At 28.5% G+C, this 24,304-nt stretch overlaps 1 protein-coding gene across 2 annotated transcripts in view; it reads left to right on the top strand.

Annotated features, from left to right (window-relative positions):
* Hil (peptidase hillarin) overlaps positions 1-24,304 on the top strand; it is a 302,907-nt gene that overhangs the window by 207,108 nt on the left and 71,495 nt on the right. For both annotated transcript variants that reach the window (XM_075361360.1, XM_075361361.1), the window contains exon 2: positions 5,054-5,170. In XM_075361360.1, the coding sequence (XP_075217475.1) occupies positions 5,054-5,170 (117 nt within the window). The remainder of the gene's footprint in view (positions 1-5,053; positions 5,171-24,304) is intronic.

Below are 24,304 nucleotides of genomic sequence, written 5' to 3'. Positions count from 1 at the left end.
GTAAAAAAATTATTATTATGACACGTAAGAATTTTTATTAATGTACAACCTATTCCTTGCTTTTAAAAAAGGTACGGATTTTTAACAATTTTGAAGGTACTATAAAGAACGAGTTGTTGTATAAGAACTGTTGAACTATTGTTAGCAGTTTATTTTTCTTGGAAGTTAAGTTATAATGTTAGTCGTGAAAATTAAAATAATAAAGACTCTTTTCGGGAATAAAAAAAAATTAAAAAACTTAAAAACAACGTAACCCAATTTCTTTATCACACAGTGTAGAAAACAATCAGATTGTAGGGAATTTTGAAAGTATTAGAAAAAAATCTTGTAATATTTTTTTTTCTAAAATCAATAATTTTTTTAAATAATTGCAGAAACCCCTATTTTACCCTTCTTTCACCTCTCCCGGCCCTCTATAGATACCCTATTCCGAAGAACAATGAAAGTTTAATAAATGAATAAAACATCTTCAATAAAACAGTGAAATGGCTCGTAACTATTTCCCTATTCAATATTCATTTTTACTTTATTGCTACATCTAGGATATGACAAGTACAAAATTACACGCTTCCACTTTTTAAATTAGAAACGAAGTTGCCAAAACCTGTTTATTAATTTGAAATTAAATCCAGTAATAATTATGTTTATTATTCATGTTGGTTAACAACAAACCTTTAAAAACAAAATGATAATGAATTTATAAATATGTATTTGTAACGGTCGTTTATTCAACTTTAGCTGTTAAGTAAGAGTATCACATTTCATTTCCTATTTAGTTACATAATTTTTGGAAGTGAATTTCCTTTTTTCTTGACTGTACTGAGTATATGATAACGTTTTCAGATGGCGTTCATATCAAATTGTAGGAATATCGTATTGCGCAAAATGACAAAACCAATAGATTTCCGAATATATATATATGCATACATATTATGTATACACCTTACCAATAACGCTATATGTCAGTTATAAGTCAAAAAATAAAAAAAAAACTGAAGAAACAATTTTAAAAATATTATTTAGTTTGCGCCAAAGCCTGTATAGCAGTTTCTCAGGACGAAAATCCAATTATTTCACCTCGTTTACTTTTATTTCTCTTTTTTCACATAAATATAAAATAATTACGCCTCTTGTAACGCTTATTATATTTGCTTTATACATTCACCGATAAGTTTGAAGTTTAATAAGTCACTATAATAATAATAAATCGTTGGTTTCTAAATGTATTCCCCCAACTTCTTCCTATTCAATTAAATATTATTCGTTAAAATTCAAAAGCTCATCAGCTGACACGCAGGGGATGGATTGCTGAACCGACGACCAGCTTGCTACTGACATCATCTTGTCACGATAAACATCCTCTACACCAATGATTTTCAACCTTTTTATTTCCACGACATCCAAAAAGTAAAAAAACATTATATATAATGAATATTTCGCGATCCCCAACCCCAAACCAATGAAACCTAGTAAAAATTATTTAGTTGCGTTGTTAGAGATGGGTATGAACATGCATGTATGAAGTGTAAACATGTACAAATTACAGGTTCAACTTGATGTGTTTGTGCTACTTGTAATTTGGTCTGCTTGCATAATATTTACTGTGAGAGCGTCATATTCGAACATTAAAAGAAAATTCAGTTGGCGGAGTATATCCCGGAAGATAAAAATGTTTCTTGAATAGATGAGTACTGAATCCAATTAGTGAAAAATTTTCTAAGTTACCAGTTGAGATTCACGACCAGCTCATCAAAATATCTTCTGATAAAACATTACAACTACAATTCACATCTGTTGATTTAGATACGTCGAAATGAATATGGAAATTTAGTCACAGAAGCACTGAAAATATTAATCCCTTTTGCCAAGTCTTACCTCTGTGAAAAGGGTTTTTCGTCAATGGTTGCGCTAAAACTTAAAAAAAAAATCGTCTTTTGTCACTTGAAAATAATTTGCTTTGTGTGTTTCTAACATAGATCCACGTATGAAGAAACTTTTTAATGAAAAACAAACGCAACCATTATTTATTTATTAGTTTATTTTATTTACATGTACATAAATGTAAGTTAAAAAATGTCGATAAGAAATGATTTTTTCCCTCATTAAATAATCTCTTTATTGTTTACGTATAAAGTTGTTGCTAATTTCGCAAACCCTCTTTCATATCACTGCGACCGCCACGGAAGTGACGACCCGCAGGTTGAGAAACGCTGCTCTACACTGTTCTATTAACCGTGACAACATTATTTAACAAACATTTTAAATAAAATAAATTTGTGAAATTTGTCTCCAAAAACTAAACAATAACTATAGATAAGTATTGTTTTTTGACTACTTCTTAACCTAACTCAAATTCATAATGTTGTGACCCCAAATTTTGTTTTCTTTCTCTTATAACTACTTAATAATCAATATTTCTAATTATCATTACCCAGTTTGGTCTTTCTCAGACCGATGGATTTTTAATTGTCGGCCGTTTTACTTTCCTGGCATCATAGCTTTTGAGCTATGCTGTAAAACGGAAAGTAGAATAATCAGTCAAAAAATAGGCAATGAGTTTTTTATTTCTCGATTTTCGTGACCCAGGGACACCAAAAATAAAAATAAAATGTAAGGGGTAATGTTCATATGTACGTATGTTGGCGTGTTTGAAGCTTAATATGTTTGACTGAATAAACCGATTTTGATGAAATTTGGCACAGAGACGCGTGTACAGGCAATTATTAATAAGATTTTGGGGTCAATATCTCCAAGAGGTGGGGAAGATAGATTCTCTGGGATCAATTTTCTCAAAATTTTGCAAACATTAACTCAGTACATTCGTACATGGTTATCTTGCCATATAAAAAAAATTGTTGACCCTAATTTTTCCCTTCCTCAAAAATTGAAAAGAGGTATATCATTATTCATTACATATTTTTTAATCGAATTTTTTTGTCTTCCCAATAACAGTAGCATTGCGAGTAGCCCAAAAAATACTTTGGAAACAAATTGGGAATGGGGTGAACCGATCAAAGTTTAAAAATATCGATTTTATTAATTTTTAATTTTTTTCATGTATCACTAGTTTTTCACTAAAAATAATAACCAGTAATTTTGGTTATTATTACCTTGTACAAAGTAAAGGAAGTATTGTGAACGTGGTAACTTCGGTTTTCAGATTTCATCTCTTTTTTCATTTTTTCATTTTTTTTACTTCCTTGTACGAAGTAAAGGAAGTATTGTGATCACGAATTAATAATTTAAATTTAATAGGCGTATAAGTAAATCATATGGTGTCCACATCAGATTATTTTATTCTGGATAAAAAACCATTACCAGGTATGGATAACAACTTTACTCTCAGCTTTTGTTAAATAATAGCATTTTTACTATGAATGGTTATTTTAAAAGATTAAAATTTTTAAAAAAGTTGAGTGATTAAAAATAACTATTTTTTATTATGGGGAAGAAGTGTAGTCAAAAAAATAACGTATTTTAGAATAAAAGCTTCATTACGTTTTTTTAGAAGAAACAAATACTGTAACTACCACCTAATAATAATAGTACAAATCAGATTGATGCAATTGGGTGTACATCGCTTCTCGTAAGACAAGACAATGGTTAATTTCCTCGAAAAACGAGCATTTCTCCGTATAACATGAAATATTTAATGGCATTTTTATTTTTTAATATCACTTTATCCGGGACAAAGTAAATCTCGTTTTATCTTTATTGTATATATTTTCTATTTTACTTATCAATATGAATATATTAATGTTTCTCATTTTATTCTTAACTAAAATAGCCATTACGTGAAAAATGGTGGTTAATTGCAAGAAAATATGTACACAAACGTCCAAATTTTGCGAGGACTATAAGAAAATAGTAGATTTTAAGGAATTAATATAAAATGGTTAAAAAGGTATTTATTTTTTATTCACGCTTATGTTAGATTAAATACAGCAGAAAAAAATTGTTTTACTTTTGTTAGGTTTTAATCAGTTTTTTTATAGACTTTTCATAGAAAAGTGTGGTATTACTTTTGGTCGCACGGTGGGACTGGGGAATGAAAATAAAACCTTCTTTACGTTTTGAGGTATAAGGAGTACCAAAATACCATTCACTTAAACTGGGGGTTTCCTTATATATTTATAGGACTACGCTTTATTTCGTAGCCACAAAATTTTGTGGCTTAAAACTTTCCAAAACAACTAGCTGAATATCACTAAAATTTAAATATGCTGTAGCTGTGTATATGAAGTCGTACATGTGAAAATTTGATGAAGACTGGTCGAGTCGTTCTTGAGTTACGCTCAATTTAAGCTCAAAAAACTTTTAGCAGGGCAAGTTAGAAGCGTGGTTCATTATGATGCTGCATGTAGGAACATTGGCGTTGATTGAACATTGTCGTTATATCTTTTGTTAGCAATATTAAACCAAATTAAAAGAATATTGAAACCAAATTAAATTAACGAAAAGTGTGTCTTCTTGAGCAGAACTGCTGAAGTATTTTTTAATAGACTTCAGTTGAAATTAAACTATACAAGTTAACAGAAACTAATTTAACTTTTTATATAAGTAATATAGTTAAATAGCTCAACTGTAGTTAAGTTAATTAACTACATAATTAATTAGAATAAAATTTTCTGTTTTATAAAAGAATAGAAAAGAAAATAAACCATTCATTTACTGTTACTATGAAGAGAGTTATTAAACATCAAACCTCACTTGTAATTTTTTTCTGTATTTATTTTAACATTTTTCTTACTTGAACAAAATTTAAATTATTAATATAATAATAACTCTGTGGCACAGTGGTTGCGTCTCTGCCTTTCATTCGGAAGCTTCTGGGTTCGAATCCGATCAGGTTTAGCACTTTCATATTTTATAAAAGTACATCTATTATACTGTAAATTGGACGTAAATTTGTCGTTTCTTTGAGAATAAATTAATTGTAGAATATATTCTATATAGAGCATGCTCTATAACAGCATGCAAAGAAAAATAGACAAAAGAACTAATATCAATTTTATAAATAAAAATAAAAAATATTGGTTTTTATTTTTTTCAGGATAAAGATGAACAGACCAGACTGGAAATGAAGCACCGGAAAGAGGAGGATGACCTTTACAGGAAGTTCGCTAGACAAAGAGAAGAAGAAGATAAAAGAATGAAGGAAGAAATCAGGGTGAGTGAAATTATTAAATTATACCAATTTTTATTTCATCTGTTTTTTTTTTGTAATATCAAAACTTTCCTATAAATATTTTAAAAAATGACGGCTTCTGCTTAGATAACATTCAAAACGTGTTATCTAACACTACAAGAAATTGTTTAACAAAAGAAAAGAAGTTAGATAATCATTTTCTGTACATAATTGTGCTTACAATTATCATTATTACTTCCGTTATATATTTTTCATATCTGCATTCGAATAACGTTCATAAATTATTAACACAAGGAAAATATACATAACCTAAATTATGAGAAACAGTATTGAATTGTATCATTAATTAGATTATATTTTAATACTAAACAATTAGGAAATAAAATACGTTATACATGCTTACATGTGTGAGAATCATTTATGCAAATTTACATTGTAATTACAGTAATGAAATAAATGGAAAGGTTAAAATTAATTACAAAATTCTCATGTATTTACTTCCCCGTTCAGCGATAAGAAATAATCATGGCCGAGATGATTGTAATTCTTATAGAATTTTTCCAGCTTAATTCGCTCCCCTTGAAAATCCTTGAAATGATATTAACGTTATATAAAATTGTATTTGTGGAAATTTACTTTTATGCCCGTTTATAAAATCTTTTATAATACCAAAATCCTCACACTGTAATCGGATCTCTTAGAGATACCAGATGAAATTTAGCGTATATTCCGATTATCCGGTAGTAAAAGGTCATTAAATTTATGATTAATTCATACTGTATGATGCTGTATAATAAATATGAGCATCAGAAATTAAATCCGCTTCGAAACCTCCACCTTTTGAGACCGTGAAGAATAGAGCTTCAAATAATTAAACATTTTTAGATCCCTAACATAAATATATTTTTTTTTTTTTAAATCCTCCTGCCCAAAAAATTAATCAACAGGGAAACGCTAATTAGAAAATTCATAGCGGTAACCTTTTAAACTTGCATAAAAAAACAAAATCTGGCTTCTTGATGTAAAGATAAAAAATATCAACTCACTCTATAAATCAACATTAGCATCATATAACCAAACAAACCTTTATCTACTTTATTATTCTAATATCAGAAACGCTCTGAAATCCTGCAAAAAGATATTTTAAAAAACATATAAAATACCAGAAGAAAGTATTTCAAAAATAGTAAAAACATTAAAATTATTACAAGAAGGAATTATTTGACATTCCACAACCTTCACCCGAGAACGTGTGAAAATATTAATACAACAGCAACTTTTGGTAAAGGTTCAGCCGACTCAAGTAATTTTAAAACCAGCCGCCACCACACAGCAACCTACAACAAACTTCAGATGTTGTAGTTCTCTGCCTGTGTGACCTTGACGCTGGAACAGTTGTTAGCTCCTCTACGTGTAAACAACAGCCAAGGTCAATATTGTATCGCATTATAGAATGATTATTTTTCTAAGCGATCTTTTGCTTCTCTATACATGGGCGATTTTAAAACTTACACGTTTCTCAACATAAGATTTGTTATAATTTCAAATTATATAAATCATTTCAAAGATTATAATACGTAATAATTCAATACCTAAAATAGAAAAATTATTCGCTTTAATTCGGCTTAAATGTATGAAAATTTGTGAAAAATCATCGAACTGAATAACGACAATTAATAAATATCAATAAACAAAATAAAAAAATTTGTTTCAAAAATAAAAATCTAGATTACCAAGAGTCTAATAAACGGGCGTAAACGTAATTTTCTACAAATAGAATTTTATATATTTTAATATAATTTTAAGAATTTTCAAATGGAGGGGCGCGGATTAAGCCGGGAATTTTATTGTTAAATAAAAATTTACGTTTCAAAAATAGGTATAACGAAATTACGCATCAATATTCTAATACTGTTGGGTCATACCTATATAATTAGTGAATTATATCGAAGCAGAAGCGATATAAAATGCCGATTAATACAGGCGAAACGAGCTTTCAGTCAGAAATATAATTTGCTTACATCAAAAATTAATTTAAACAACAGGAAAGAAAGCATTTTTGAAAGTATATGTTTGGAGTAGCTTTGTATAGAAGTGAAACTTGGACGATCGGAGTACCTGAGAAGAAAAGATTAGAAGCTTTTGAAATGCGGTGCTAAAGAGAAATATTAAAAATCAGGTGGGTGGATGTCACTTTATCCAATCCAATGAAGAGGTATTTCAGCAAATTGACGAAGAAAGAAGCATTTGGAAAATATAGCTAAAAAAGAGACACCCTCATAGCCCACATCTTAAGACATACTGGAATAGTCGCTTTGATATTGGAGGGACAGAGATAGATGGAAAAAATTGTGCAGGTAGGCTACGTTTGGAATATGTAAAACAAATTCTTAGGGATGTAGGAGTATACCGAAATGAAACGACTGGCACTAGATAGAAAATCTTGGAGAGCTGCATCAAACCAGTCAAATGACTGAAGATCAAAAAAACTTAACCTATCTTCTATTTTTTTTTTTAACAATAAATATATTTTACACAAAAAAGTATTAAATTTTAAAAATATATTTAAAAACCACAAAACCTGTATCGGTACACAGTACCTTCCTCAGGTGTTACGAACAGAATACTAAACGGCTTCATCCAACGATTATTTAAAATATTCCTTATAACTACTTGCCGTACACATTTCTATGCAATACTTTATACTTATTTCCTTATCTCGTCCTTATCTCGTACTACACATGTACATAACGATATTTGGAATCTCTTAAGTTTAGAAAATTTAACAAACAACAATGAAAAATTGTAGTTCTGTTGTATATTTTATCTTTTATTTTAGAAAATAAATTATATAATAATAAAATACAAGAAATATTTAAAACTTTTATTATATAATAATTACATTCAAAAAAGTTTGAAATGTGATTTTGGTGTAGAATTATCCAAGTATTTATTTAGATTTAAAAATGTATTTATTTAATCAAAAGATGAATATTCAATAAAAAGAGTTTATTTCTAATAAAAAAAGTTTTTATCCAGATTTTATGAAGAATAAATACAAATTTTAACAAAATAAATAAATTATGTGGTAAACAGTAGCAAACATGTTGGGATCAGCATGTTACTACTTCGACACCATGGTGTAAAAATAAAATGGAGTAAATATTAATAATTGTACCGTTAATGTAAACTGTATTAATAGTTATATCGTTAACAAATTCCGTAAAAATCCAATTTTTTAGAGATGATATAATTTGCAAATGACGTTTAAGTTTGTGATAAGCAAAAATGTATAAAGTAAATCTCTTTCATGGTATAGCAATCCCTATTAAAAATGTACTGTAAAGCACATATATACATACAGATATTTACAACTGGATTTTTCAATTTGTTTGATTGAGAAGTCAGAGAAGGTTAAGAAATACAAGAATTCGGATTTTTTTAAAATTTACTAATGATTATATATTCGACGAACGAACAGTTAATTATTGAATTCAATATGTACGTTTGTGAACACCTTTTGTCTCACACTTTCATTTTGATTTCGGGTTTGGATTAACCATTGTTGTAAGTTTACAAAAATACACGAATCGGCTGTTGAATTTACCTCAAAATAGCCACCAAAATTAAAATTTTGTAATAATCATTACGTAATTACGTTGTAAACTATAAAGTTGGTAGAAAAGCATTAATTTTAGTTTTACTAAAATGTATAAAATACATAAATATAAATTTTTTTAATTAAGTATAAGACCTCACAATGGCGGAAAAACTAACTTTTTAAAAATTGAAAAAAAATGCCACAAAAGTGCCAAAACACGAGATAAATTAATTAATTATATTAACTTAGCGTATGTAGCGTAAGTAAAAGTTAGAGATAATAACTTTGTTAGAAATAAACTAATGATTGAAAGAACAGTAATAATAATAAAGCAAATAAAAATAATAAAAACAAAATCAAAGCCAATAACTTTTGGTGTATGCCAGTTCTCACATACTCATTTGGAGTTGTTCATTGGTCCCAGACAAATCTTGATACAAGATGCATCACCCCAAATCCGCAGTAGAACGTTTGTATATCTCTCGAAAAAAAGGTGGTAAAGGCCTCCTCGATCTGAAGTCACTTTGTAACAGAGAAATTGCATCAATGGAGAGATATTTTCTCTCCAGGTCTGAAACATCATCATTACAAAAAACAATAGTTATATCCGACGAGGGCTACTCTCCTCAAAAACTGAATGTGACAATTTCTACCCCAATATCATTGAAACCGGTGATAAGATCCAAGCATGGAAGTCTAAGGTACTCTACGGTAGATTTCCCCGTTCTCTCGAAAATACCGATAAGGACGCATCTACGCGTTGGCTAAGAGATGGGTTTCTATTTGGAGAAACTAAAGGGTTTATCCATGCCATCCAGGACTAATTCATTGCGATAAACAATTACAAAAAGTTCATAGAAAATCAGGGCTTCAGTAATGAGTACAGAATATGCCACCAATCATCAGAAATAATTGATCATTTGATAACTGAATGCTCCAATTTGGCTAACACAGAACATCTGCATCGCCAAAATCTTACTTTAAACATTGTTGATCAGGCATTGGCATTAAAATTAGGATTTGTAGATGTCAGGGAGCATTGTCCTTACTATGAATATAAGGCCAGACCTACATTGGAAAATGAGCATTGTAAACTGTATTATGATCTCCCCATACATACTGACAAATTTATTGCTACAAATAAGCCACTGTTCGTACACAATATGAATTTCATAAGACACTGTTGTCATAATGTCATAAGACATTGTTCTACACAACATTAGAGAAAAAACCGCTCGTCTCATTATATCACTCACCCATCTGATCACAATATTAATAAGGTTGAAACAGATAAAATAACCAAGTACAACCCTCTGGCAATAGAATATAAAGTGATTTACAAACTGAATTCAGTAGAAGTTACTCCCACAGCAATAACAGAAAATGGATTAATTAACAAAAATTTAAAGAAATACCTAGAAAAGACTGGCCTGGATCCTAAAATCATAATTTTATAAGCCCAAAAATCAGTAATTCTGGAGACGTGCAGGATTGTACGAACTATGTTTAATGCGCCGTAGCACTGAATGAGATATGCTCCAATGGCTTCTCAAACTGAAATTCTGGATGTAAAATATCTCCGAGACATATTAATAATAATATTACAAAAATGTTTAAAAATCTTTAAAAACTTCCTTTATAATTTTTTGTCATACTTTAATCAAATTATTATCATACATTGAAAGAATTTAATTAGTAGGTTAATTTGAATTTCAAAAGATAACATACATTGAAATTTCTAATATATTTATAAAATATCAAACAAACTTACTATACAAAGTAACGAAATAGTGAAGTTTTGATTATTGAAATACAATTGTAAATTAACAAAACTTTTTTTGGTCGCTTATATACATTTTACAAATTTACCCCCCGTACGGAGGGATGCTTGCAAAAGTAATGGTGGAATATTGTATTGTCACCCGACCTTAGTAACTGTGCAAAATTTCATCAATCGGTAATGTCAAGAAGTATGTTAAATTAAGGATGCAAGATTTGAGGACAAACATGAAAATTCAAAAGTTTGAAAGAAAAGCAAGTAATAATAATAATAATATTTGTTCGGGAAAGTCTTACTACAGTTTTCATGATAACCGGTTTTCTTCTGTTATATATTACAATAGTTGAAAAATTAAGAGCGGACTTCTATTTTTAAAACCACATAGACGTGATTTAAGAATAATTATTGAAACATATCTGACGTTTACCAAAAATAATCAAATTAAAAATTACCAAAGAACGTAAAAATAGAGGAAGTAGCTTATCGATAGGAGTTATAATATATTTTAATAGTTTACTTTTACATTTCTTAAAACTTCTTCTTTGCTTAAAAAAAAAAAAAAAAAAAAAAAAAAACAGCCATAAAATGTTTGATTTAATTATTTCTGGAGAGGACAGTTTATTTCTTTTTTCGCATGAGATGCCCACATCGAATACAAATTTAGTCACCATACACACCAGAAGTGTAAACAAATTCTAGGAAATAAATTGGAAAAAACATAGAAACGCCTAATACTCGCATTAAAAAATAAGCTGTAAAAAAGACATTTATTTTACGTATTCAAGTAATTTCACCTTTCCCACTCAAGTAATTCAGGTTTTTATTTATTCGATTTATTAAATAAACAGTAATCCACAACACCGTATTTCTATAGCTTTACATTTATATTTCGTAATACAAGGTCAAGTAATTATAGTTGAGATGATACAAGTTCTAGATAAGATGTTTTCATAGTCAATTATACGTGCGGGTGGGATAATTTTTTATTTCATTTTTACAACCTTGAATATAGTTTTACATATAATTTAACGAGAAAGATTAAATGAATTGAACGATAGGCTGAAAACTGGTACAATCTTAAGCAGGAATCGAATCTAAAATCTCCTTATCTAAGAGCCAGACTCTAACCATTACACATAGTTACTGGTTTAAATGTTCGTGAAAGTAATAACATTTAATTTAGAAATCTAATAGCCTAAATTACATACACCGTTGATGATTATTTATAAAAAGACATTCTCCTTTTCCTGGACGTAAATATATTTAGAATCGATTAATGGCCACACTTCATTACAACGGATACTTTGTAAATAAAGTTATAATAAAATATTCGTATTTACAGATGAATTTAAATAACAACATAATAACCGTTTTAATTTATTAAGTATGTTTAGAAGTTCGAAAGCACAATCGACTTAAAAAAATCCCTTTCGGCACGCCCCAAGGCGGAGGTAGATTTCACCGGTGCTAAGAAGGCGATGAAAAAGTTTTCCACCTTAAAGTTAAGAAAAACTTCAAATTTTCTCAATACGACAATGGTTGCATGTAAAAAAAATTTCACATGTTTAGCATACGACATGCCCATCTTCTTACAATTCCAGTAACATTTTGTTCATCCCTTGCCGTAAGGGTTGATCATATCAAAAATTGTTTCAGACAAACGTTTTAGGTAATGTTTGGAAAACTAACGACCACTTTAAACCGATTCGATACTGTGCCTATTAAGGGAGGTATGATTCTTTTTTGTCTTCGAAACCCCACTTTTTTCACCCCCTGGGCTAATGGTTGGTAATATAAAAAAACTTTACTTAGATAAGATTTAGGCTCTTATCCAAATAATAGTAGGAACTTTAAACGAATTCGATATTTCATTTAATAAGAAAGTTATAGCGATATTTTGTTTTTTTCGAGAAAGCTCCCCATTTCCACTCCACGGTTCGATTTTGCCCATTAACGAACTCGACCGAGAGTTTTGGTCGTTATATTTTATGTATCAATTTGAAAATGATTAGCGCAAAATTACGGCAGTTATCATGTTCACAAGAAAGTGAAATATATATATATATATATGTATATAAACATTTACTGACGCTGGTTTTGGAGTCTGGGGGATGTGAAACTCAAAGATATGTCGAAATTTTCCGGAAGTCGAATCATGATATCCATTACAATAGGTAGCTTTCTTATGAAATCTACCTAAAAGCTGACAACAAAGTTGTACCACTTTCCTGGCATTTATTATTTATTCATACATATTGGAAAATATATGAAAAAAGTTATCTAAGATTTCTATTTTGGGCTGGTGATAATTTATGATGAAGTTTAAATGAAAATGATCGTTATATGTTAAATAGGCCAAAAAAAAGTTTAAAAATTAAAAATATTGGTATTTTTTTATTTATTTTTTTCTTCACCTCCAAAATCACCTTCCAAAATTTGTTGTTGCTTTCTACATTTACTATCTCATATGAAAAAAAAAAAAATCATACACTGAAAAAGGTACAATTAATAGTCACCTAAGATTTTTTTTTGGGAGGTGAGGCATGAATTTGTTGAAATTTTTTTGTAATATTAAAAGTTTAAATAAACAAAAAAATCTTTTAACAAAATTCAAAAAAATTTATTTTCAACTTAATGTATTTTTAAATAAAATATTTTCTACAGACAACCAAGAAGTTTATTTTACGATTATGCAAGGGGTTTCATAATGTTCTTCGGAGTTTCGAAAATTCATTAACAAAAAACTATTTCACTCATAAGAATAAAACATCAACAGTTATTAAGACACTTTTGTTGATTATAATGTCTTAATAACTGATGATGTATCTGAAAGATCCGAAAAGGCCTTATTGAGTGAGAAAGGATTTTTACCACAAGTTGAAAGTAAGATCAATCTTACTTTGTAAATGTGTGTATCTGGTGGTTTGTAAATTATTTATATATATATATATATATATATATATATATATATATTACACATCTCTCCTGAATTGAATTAATGAACATAACTCACTGTTTTACAAGAGAGAAGATTACATCTGTCCCAGTCATTATTACAACTGTGATAGTGTAAAGCATCTGACACATAACAGGTGTCATTCAGAATTGTTTTCTTTCAGAATAATCATGCTCTATAAACATCCAATCCCTCTATTGAACAGAGTTAAATGATGCTTGTGAAAATGAATATCATCTGAATTTCAATGATTTTAACTTGCTGATATTATTATATGGTTAACTAACATGAGGCAGGTCCCTTGCACAATTATTTTTCTCCATTTTTCTCTATTTTTCTAGTCCGTCACTGTTTTTCTCTATTTCTAGTTAAACTTTAAGATTTCAAAAGCTCCCATTTTCTTTAGATCTTTTCCAGCCTCTCATTTTCATCTTTCACAAATCCTTCAAGCATTGTTTTCTCTTTTACAAATTTCTTCTCCTCTCATGATATGTCCCGGCCAATTAGCTTTCCTACTCTGAATTTTTCTAAGTTTTTATTCTCGTTTATTCTCCTCATTGCTTCATATTTTACTTTATCTGTCCATTTAGTCTTTTCCAACCTCCTTTATACCATGTTTCAAATGCCTCCAGCCTTTTTTTATTTTTTTCATAGTGTTCATGTTTCACACCCAGTAATACAGTAATACATTCCAAACAAGTCTGATTGCATCTTATTACATAATAACTATTTCTGTTATATTCTTCCTTAGCCACTGCTATTCTTGTTTATATTTAATTTTCAATATTTTAGTCTTCTATTAGGTAAGTATGTCTATTTTACTTCTCCAATTCTTCCTTCTTTTGTTCAAATATTCATTAGTTTATTGATCTCATTAATTTATTTATCATTACCTTAGTTTTCTTAACATCATTTTCAGTCTATATTCCGTCACTGTACTAATCAAGGTTGGTGATGTGCACCAACCTTGAGGAGGAAGGCACCCTTGCCTTCCTCCTTTCTACATCAAACCACTTAGTTTGGACGCCTTTTTTTAATATTGGTATACAATCTTATATTTTATTCAATATAAGAAAGTAACAGGATACTACTTTATTCCTCACTTTCCCAATGAGGCTTGGAATTCATTTTTCACAAAAATATATGAGATATTTCTTTTTCTTAAAAATGACTGTCATTATTGAAAATTATTTGGGTCTCATTTTGCGTCACTCACCTATAGAAATTATGTTTATGACACTTAATATTTACATACATTTTTTAGGGTATAACATGTATAATAGAATACAGTGGGGGATATTCTCATTTACGCAACCAACACCATTTCTTTAATAAATAATTCATGAAATAATCTGTTACTGCCATTCCTGAATTAGCAGCAAATAAACAAATAACAGAATAAAATAACTAATAATCATATTCGTTATCCTATCCTGAAATAAACAAGTAATTAGTATAAGGAAATTCTTTTTTATCTACTTGTTTAAATCAATATTATTAATCAATAAAAATTAGTAATAAAATAGCGAAGAGAAAATATTATTGAGCATGTTTAATACTCATCAAGAAAGCTAAGAAAGCAATACTGTTCTTTACACAATAAAAAAGAGACAAACATCAACTGCCATACACACATATCTAATTACTATACAAGGATGTAGTAAGTTAAAGTTGAATATACCTATATTTCAACGTTTTATATTACACATTTAATAAAAAGCGCTACAAAATTATGCTGCTACATGAGAAAGTAAGTTTTATTACACATAATTGCAAGAATACATGATGAATAAAAATATAAACTCACATATTATATTAAATGCAATATTTCTTCATTAATGACTTAAAACTACTGCATAAAATAAATATGAGGTAAATTAGTAATACACTAATTTACATTACTCATGTTACTATTAATACAAATTTACAGAAACATTATTTTACAATAACGTATTCATGACTGCGACAGCACTAATGACATCAGAATTAAAGATGGAAAGTAAGGATTTAGAGCAGAAGAAAGTCGAGAAGTAAATTCAAGCCAAGCTATCAGAAATATGATTGCGTATTCCTTGTTTCTGTTAATTTAAAAGCATAATTGTACAAAATTGAACAATTTTCAGTTCATTAAAATAGAGTAACAATGAAATTACTATTTTTTTTCTCAGTAACAAATGTAAATATCGACTTGATCTTTGATGTGTGTAATTTTCATGTAAATATCTCTTTCTTTCTTTTTCCTGTTTACCCTCCGGGAATTATCATTCAGGTGTTACTTCAGAAGATAAATGAGGATGATATGTACGAGTGTAAATGAAGAGACACACAGTTCTCACTTGAGACTCACAGTTCAGACTTATACAGACAGTCAACCATTCCTAAGATGTGTGGTTAATTGAAACCTAACCAACAAAGAACACCGGTATCCACGATCTAGTATTCAAATCCGTATAAAATTAACTAACTGTCTTTACTACGACTTGAACATTGAAATTCTCAACTTCCAAATCGGCTTATACATGTAAATATCTTTAGATTTTTGAAATTTCGAGTTCAGTGTTAAATTGGATTTTGAATTTTTTAAAGCCAGCTATTTTTTTTAATTTCTAAGTAAAAAATGTAGACATTGACTTAATCTTTGGTATGTGTGATTTTAATTTAAATATCTGAAACCTAATTTCTAGATTTTTTTGAAATTCGACCGTGAAAGGGGTGAGGAAAGGTCAAAAAAAATTTGAACCATGATTGCAAATTTTTCCCATTTCCGACTATATTAAACGAGATATTCATTAGCTCAGGACTTGCGAAAAATCTTCAGATAAATAACTAAAAACCATTTTGGAGTTTTTTTTAATTTAGATTTTTTAAGAGGTGCGATGGTGTACGGTGCGGCGGCACAACTAACACAGCCACTGTTACGATATGTGCGACGCGACTGCCTCCACCTGCCTCCGGTTACTTGACTAACAATATAAAATAAAAGTAATTAAATTTATTTTTTTTTTTAAAATAATAAACGAAGTACGGTTAACTTTTACTGGTGTTGTCGGGTAACGCTAAGAACCAAGCAAACCAATTATAACTAATATTTTTAAGATGCAGGCCGACTGTTTTAAAGCCCACATTCTTTGATCTCTCAGATTTTCAGTTCCTTTACTGACCAAACTGTTGCTCTGAAGAAATTACAATATGTTTATACATTTTATAAATTGAACAGGTTTTAATTTTATGTATTATTATTATCCTCAAAAGCATGAGTTTAATGAACAACCGGAGTCCAAGGGCAGAGCCCTCTGGCTATACAGGAAGGGCGAGCGAAGCGAGCCATGACCGGCTAAATATCCCCTGACCGCGAAGGGAAACGCAAGTAACCACATAGCACGGGCGAAGCCGTTATGGGAATACTATATGTATATAAGACATCTTGTGGGTGATTTATAATCAACACCCAACAAAAACCACTGTTTTTATCTGGTTATGAATTTAATGAAAATCTAAAAACAATATTCTTGATTACATAACCTTTATTAATAAGTAAATAAATAAATAAGTTTGCTATAAAAAAATATTGCAGGTGAAACCGTGACGGGGTAACGCTAGTATATATATATATATATATATATATATATATATATATATAAATATATATATACACACACACATATAGTTTAAATAAATGACATTAAAATAATTTAATTGTTAATCGAATTCAGTAAAAGGTGGAAGTTCTGAATTCGACCCGTACTTTTATCTATACTGAAGTCTTACACTTCAGGATTGATATTTGATCATTTGGTCCAGACAAATTCAAAAATTCGTTATTAAAAAAAAAGCTACATTCCTTACTTACAGAATTTAAAGATTTTTTTTTGTTAATACGGTTTAATATTAGATTGTTATAGTTTAATTATATATACGAAGTCTGTAAATAAAGTAATGAGACTAGTTCAGAAAAACATTTTTTACAATCCAATTATACATGGACTCACCTTCGAAATAGTTACAAATAGATACAAATAAATGTATGAATAAATAAGCAAATAAATCATAGGAGAAAACTCTGACCCCTTTCTTGTAAGGGTAGGACTTTGTAAGAACCTAATTTGTACAATTCTATTTTAAATTTTTTTTAAAATCACATTAATTATTCTGCTAGAAGTATTTAGAAAAAAAAAATATTGGCAAAAATGTCAACTGATGTCGCATTTGATTTTCTATTCTACAATATATTGTATAAGATCGTGATATCTTGTCACAACAAGAGTTGAGACAACATGGGTAAAATTTCTTAAGTTCAGTAAACATTATACATACATTACCTTATGAATAACAAAAATTGCAAAGATCTGTTTCGTTTTAGGCAACCATTGATAGAAAAATTTCTTAATTTAACTTTTTTTTTATAATATTTTTTTCGGTTTTTTTATTTTAAAATTCCGAAAGGGCGTGTAAAAAAGGAATCCATTTATTTCGTTACAATTATACAATTATATTTTCAATCAATTTACGTGATATTTAGATACGCATTACCGAAATTATAATTTCAATAAAAAAGAAGAAGATATTTTAACAAGCGAAAAGGTTATTGAAATAAATTGTAAAACAAAAAAATTATTTCTTGTTTTTATTTTAAATGAATAATCATTTTATTATACTTAATTCCAAAGTAAATAATTTTTGTTAGCATTATTAATGCACGAGTTGAAAGGGATTGTTGAGGCTTGATCGCACAAGGCGAATGCAAACGATCTAGGCAATCAATTGGTGAAAAGACGATAGCAACTCTTGCACTAAGTTCTTTCCCTAAAAACAATCATAAAATATTAAAAGCACTATAAATAAATTGTTAAAACTGGGGCGATTGGCAACTAACTTCAACTGAGGATTAAACATCTGCGCCTGCGTGATTAAACACTACTACTTGCTTACTCCGTACTACCTTCAACGACCATCAAATATAAACAAATAAAGTATAAAACATCTTTTTCATTTAAAAAAGTATAGTTAATTCAAACGGTTTTTTTAACACCCGACAAAGGCTAACATATATCATTACCTCCATTGTCACAATAAAAGAAACAATAATTTGCTATCAGCTGTTCACAAATAGAATCCGCGAATCAGAATCATGGTGATTCGCGGAATAAAAAATTATATTAATTATTAAATAACAAACAATAAATACACTGTTACTCAACTAAAAATAATTTCTAACTCTATAAAATATTAAATAGATAGTAAAGAATAAAAAATTATATATTACGTAACATGTTACTTATATTTCTGCATCTTTACTTGCAACAAATTATCGAATATTGTTATTAAAAATGGTATAAACGTTTGTTTGCAGATATCATATGTTTATATTAAAGTGAAATAAATAAACATTATTGTTTACAAACCAAAATCACAATTTGACGTGTATAATTAATGGAAATCAGTACTTAACAGAATAATTAGTCAATAAAAGGTATGTTTTATCACATTAAAACATTTTAACTGTTTGCGAAATATTTCATTGATTAAACAAAAATAATAAAAAACACTTTAATGCTGCGGCGAAATCAATCTTTGATTGATGTGTTTTGGTTTTTGTTTTTTTTTTTTTAATTGAAAGTGATTTACTATTGTAAAGCGTTCTTTTATTACCGGTGGCAAATTTTTAAATATGTTTTTCAAAGATACTATAACAGAACTTTCTTCTATAATGAAAAATATAAAAAAATTATAAGGAACACAAAATAAATTATTAAATAATAATTTGGATGTATCAATTTTTTTATTATGTGATACGATCAGTGTTGAACGAAAATCTTTTTAAACATTTACCTTTTAATAAAGTTTAAATTGAATAAAGTTTAAAGCAGACATAAATTTTTTATTTGTATATGAATAAACTACTTTCAGTTAATGAATTCCTACAAATTAATTAATTATGACCGATGTCGGCGTTGATGATGATGATGATGATGATGACGACGACGACGATTATGAAGACAATAAGAGTAATTGTAAAGAAAAATGAGTGAAAATAAATCGCGAAAGATTATAAAATCAAGAAACAAACAAAAAAACCAGGTCGTAATTAATAATAGCTTGAAACGTATGGTAAAGTTGATAGAAAAACTGAAAAATAAAGCTCTCAGGAAAAAAAGAGAAATGCTCATACGGTCACCGACAGAAAGTAACAGTTCTACTTTATCATCGACATCTTCAGTCGATGGTGATCATTCTTCTTCGCGAAAACAATCTTCCCAAAAAAAACATGTAAGTCGCAAACATTCTTCTAATACCGAAAACAATAGCATTCGAACAGATGAAGAAGTTCTTCGTAATCCGATAGCCGGTACATCTCATAAATCTGATAACGATTATTCGAGTAATGCTTCACAAGATTTAAATAAAGTAAAAGTACCATCGAGAAAACAATATCATAAAAAAAGCAAACGTAAATCTGGTGAAATATCACAAAAAACTGTTTCGTTTACTAATACGGATAAAAGTGACACTAAGATATTAAACGACAACGAACCGCATCATTCGGAGCAGAGTACAGTTGTTAAAGATAATAAAGAAACACTTCAAAAGTCGATAGCGACACACAATTTAGGACCAGATAAAGCAAAACAAAATATTAGAGAAGGTGTACCATCGACTCAATCGGTTACATTAGATATTCATTACATCGAAAATTTATTTTCTTATAGTTTAACGAAGAATGATGATGTCAGTTTATATTATTATATTTTAGGATATGAAGAACTTTACATTTTTTGCCAAGTTTTAGGACCGTTATTTAAAATCGTCGGAACGGAAATAAGAGGTAAATTAGATCATTTAAAATATTTGCTTGATCAAGACGAAGTTAACTACTCTACAATGAAAACCATGGTAAATTATGAAATAGAAAATAATTTATTAAAAAAACCCGATTTCATTAATGGATGTAGAACATTCACTAGATTAGATCGAGGTTTAGAATTTCTGGTAGAATTTTTGAAACAAGTGTACAACTTAAATCCTGATGATCCAACGAACACCGTAGGATGTGAAGTGTATCGTAACACTCTCGGTAGATATCATCCGTGGTTGGTAAGAAAATCGGCCGCTATGTTATTAAATGTTGGTCTTCCAACAAAACAGGTTTTGGTGACCAAAGCGTGCGGAGAAAATTTTGAAGCGGTCAATGAACAATTACCTTCCATGTTAAAAGTTACTGAAGAAGTACATAAAAGATGTTATTTATACTTTAAACAACATAATTTACTTACTTTACCGTAAAATGTTTAACATTAATTTTATTGGAAAATATAAAGTACATATTTAATAATAGTTATATGAGTTTTGTTCGTGATAAAATATAATAAAGATATCTGATTTATCCCCGGTAAGATTAAAATAAAAAATGAGAAGAAAAAGGAAAATACTTAAAAACTAATTCATTCTATTTGTTTTACCAAAAAAATCGTTTTTTATTAAAAGACTGCAACAACAATTTTTATTTTTAATTAAGTAGCTTTTAGTTACTATTTAATTAAGATAATCCTTACATTTTGTTATATATATTATATATATATATACACACACACACGAGTATATATTATACAGGTATGGATTGGCCTCCTAAAAACGTTTTTTTGTTTCTTCTTAGGAAATCTTTACTAACAACTAATAATATAATACTAAAATTGTTTTCCATACTAATCAGGCAAATTAATCATGTCAAGAAGCTTAATTCTTGACAAAAAGTTTGAGATATGAAAAACTCTATAATACTAAAAAAATAAATTTATATATAATTTTTTTAGATTTTATTTAAAGAATAAAAAAATATTTCTTTCAATAATTTTATTCTTGGTTAAATAAACAAATATAGATTTGAAGGACAACATTATTGAATGTACTCTTCATCATAAAACAAGTATAAATAATTAATAAACAGAATTTTTTAAATGCTATACTGTTTTAATATTTATTATAAAAATAATACAATTATTTATTTTTTTTTTTTATTTATTAATTAACATAAATCATAGAAATCTAAAGCAAGGAAGCATGGAATCTAGTGACAATTTGTTGATAGATTTTGAATTACTGAAACCAGAGACAAAAACTGTTAAAGAACATTACTATCATTTTCATAATAAGAGTATTTAAATACTTTATATTTCTGTTAAACATATTTTTTATTAGGGACAGAGTAATCTTTAAAGTTTTGAAATTCACAAAGCAGAATTTTTCTTTGTAATTATTATTATCCGTTTTTGATGCTAGGAACAATGAACGGCATAGATGAAGTCCTACGAGAAAACTACCGTATGAAAATAAACAAGAACAAAACGAAAGTAGTGAAATGTAGTAGAAATAATGAAGACCACTGAATGTAAAAATAGGAAGAGAAAAGATTATGGAGGTAGAAGAATTTTGTTATTTGGAAAGTAGAATTATTAAAGATGGAGAAACAGGAGCGATGTAATATACCGAATAGCACAGGTGAAGCGAGCCTTCAGCCAAAAATTTAAATTGTTTACATCAAAGATTAATTTAAACGACAGGAAAAGATTTTTGAAGTTATATGTTTGGAGCGTAGCTTTATATGGAAGTTAAACTTGGACGATCGGAGTACCTGAGAAGAAAAGATTGTAACCTTTTGAAATGTGGTGCTATAGGAAAATGTTAAAAATCAGATGGGTGGATAAAGTGACAAATGAAGAGGTATTACGGCAAATCGATAAAGAAAGAAGCGTTTGAAAAAATATAGTTAAAAGAAGATACAGACATAGGCCACATATTAAGGCATCCTGGAATAATCGCTTTAATATTGGACGGACAGGTAGAAGAGAAAAATTGTGCAGGCAACGTTTGGAATATGTAAAACAAATTGTTAGAGATGTAGGATATATAACGAAATGAAACGACTAGCACTAGACAGGGAATCTTGGAGAGCTGCATCAAACCAGTCAAATGACTGAAGACAAAAAAAATTATGATGCTAATCTGGATTCCTATACGTTCTGTGCTAATTTTGTTTAACCTGAACATAATAACTACTGCAATGTTCTATATTTATCAAAACCTATGATTTTCTCTAAGAATTTTATCTTTTATAAATCCCTTAATTAATAAATAACCAAATCTGGATGCCTTATAAATTTGCTAAACGTAATATACTTCCTCCACACATATTATGGGATGAATTTCTTTCCTGTAATACTCGATATTTGTTTCCAATTTTATAAACCTACTTAATTTTTTATTTTATCCTATTATACCACTATTCGTTTCCTTTCTGTTTTCCCTACTATGTTTCACTACCATAAAATACTAGGGTCTGCAAAAATATTTTTAAGAGTATCATTTAATTTGTATCATTAATTATTTTTATGAGTAATTTACCATATAAGCTTGTGCATGATAATATGAAATGGAAAAGTTTAGCGTATGAAAAATGTCGTGCCTAACCGGGATTCGAACCTAGGACCTCCGGATGAAAGGCCGAGACGCTACCACTGCGTCGTTTAAATCTGCATTTGATACTGCCATACATTTCCTTGATTATATTTGTCTGCCTTTAAGGTCCACCTTACTTTGTTCATCCCATGTAATTTTACGACTAAATAAAAAAATTCTCTTAACTACCGATACACTGATATTTCTTATCTTTACATTCCTTTAATGTCTCGTTATCCTCCTTTCTGTTACATTCAATTATCTTTGTGTTACTCTTATTTATCTTCAAACCGAATTTCTCTTTCTCAAATAAATCCATATGCCTCAATATTTCTTCTAACAAATCTTTTGTGTCTACCAAAAATAAAAACCAGTTTCATTAAAGAAACTTAAATCTAACTTCTTTGACAGTTACTGTATCGTCAAATTTTTCCACACAATCCCTTTATTTTGGGCAAAAATGTGCTTATTTTGTTTACAAATTGAAACCAATGGAGGCAGATATCTTTGTCTCGCACCTTTCTGAATCAGAGTTAGCTTTTCTTAATTTCTACTCATAATGCCACCAATTCATTTACGAGTATAAATTATTAATAATAATTTATAACTAATTAATTCTTCTTTCTCTATTTTTAAAACAAAATTTTCTTAAAATCTTAAAAGCGTTAAAAATGGATATATAGATTGAATATTGGCTTTATTGAATACATATAAGAAAATTATAATACTTAAAATAGACATGATTTTACCACTTTGTCTGGCAGAGTCAATAAAATGACAACCAGTAACAAACAAATAAAGTAGAAATTAAATATAAAGATAAAAATAAACGAACCTCGCTAAAAGATATAATAATCTAATCAATCTATCAGCTAATGTATAATAAGATAACATTTCTTCCAGAAAGAAGGCAATAAACTATCTTATTAAACAAATTAATTAACTCATATTTTCGCATGTGCATATAACCTCACACCACTCAACTCACCAAATATACTGTATACAAAAGAAAAATCATATTATAAAACATTTATAACTTAAAATATATAATTTCTATTTATTAAAATAAGAGAAAAAAAATATATATATACGTGACAGACCCTAAGATCTAAACATAGTCAAAAATAACATTATATAAATGTACAGTTAAACGAAAACTATATTATAACATTAAACATTTTATTCTATTAAAAAAAATCGAATTCTTTCGTCGAGAATTAGATAATCTAAATAAGAGATGAATCCTAAAAATAAATAAAAAATATATTTATTTCTTACAAAATGTTACGGTACTTATAAAAAATAATCGAATTAAATTTGTTATAACTACCTGATTCTATGTAAAGAAATATAAAATAATTAGAATTA

This window comes from Lycorma delicatula, chromosome 3 (genome assembly GCF_047948215.1).
Source record: "Lycorma delicatula isolate Av1 chromosome 3, ASM4794821v1, whole genome shotgun sequence".
Lineage (NCBI taxonomy): Eukaryota > Metazoa > Arthropoda > Insecta > Hemiptera > Fulgoridae > Lycorma > Lycorma delicatula.
Note: the sequence above shows the minus strand (reverse complement) of the source record. Positions and strands in the feature narration are given on the sequence as shown.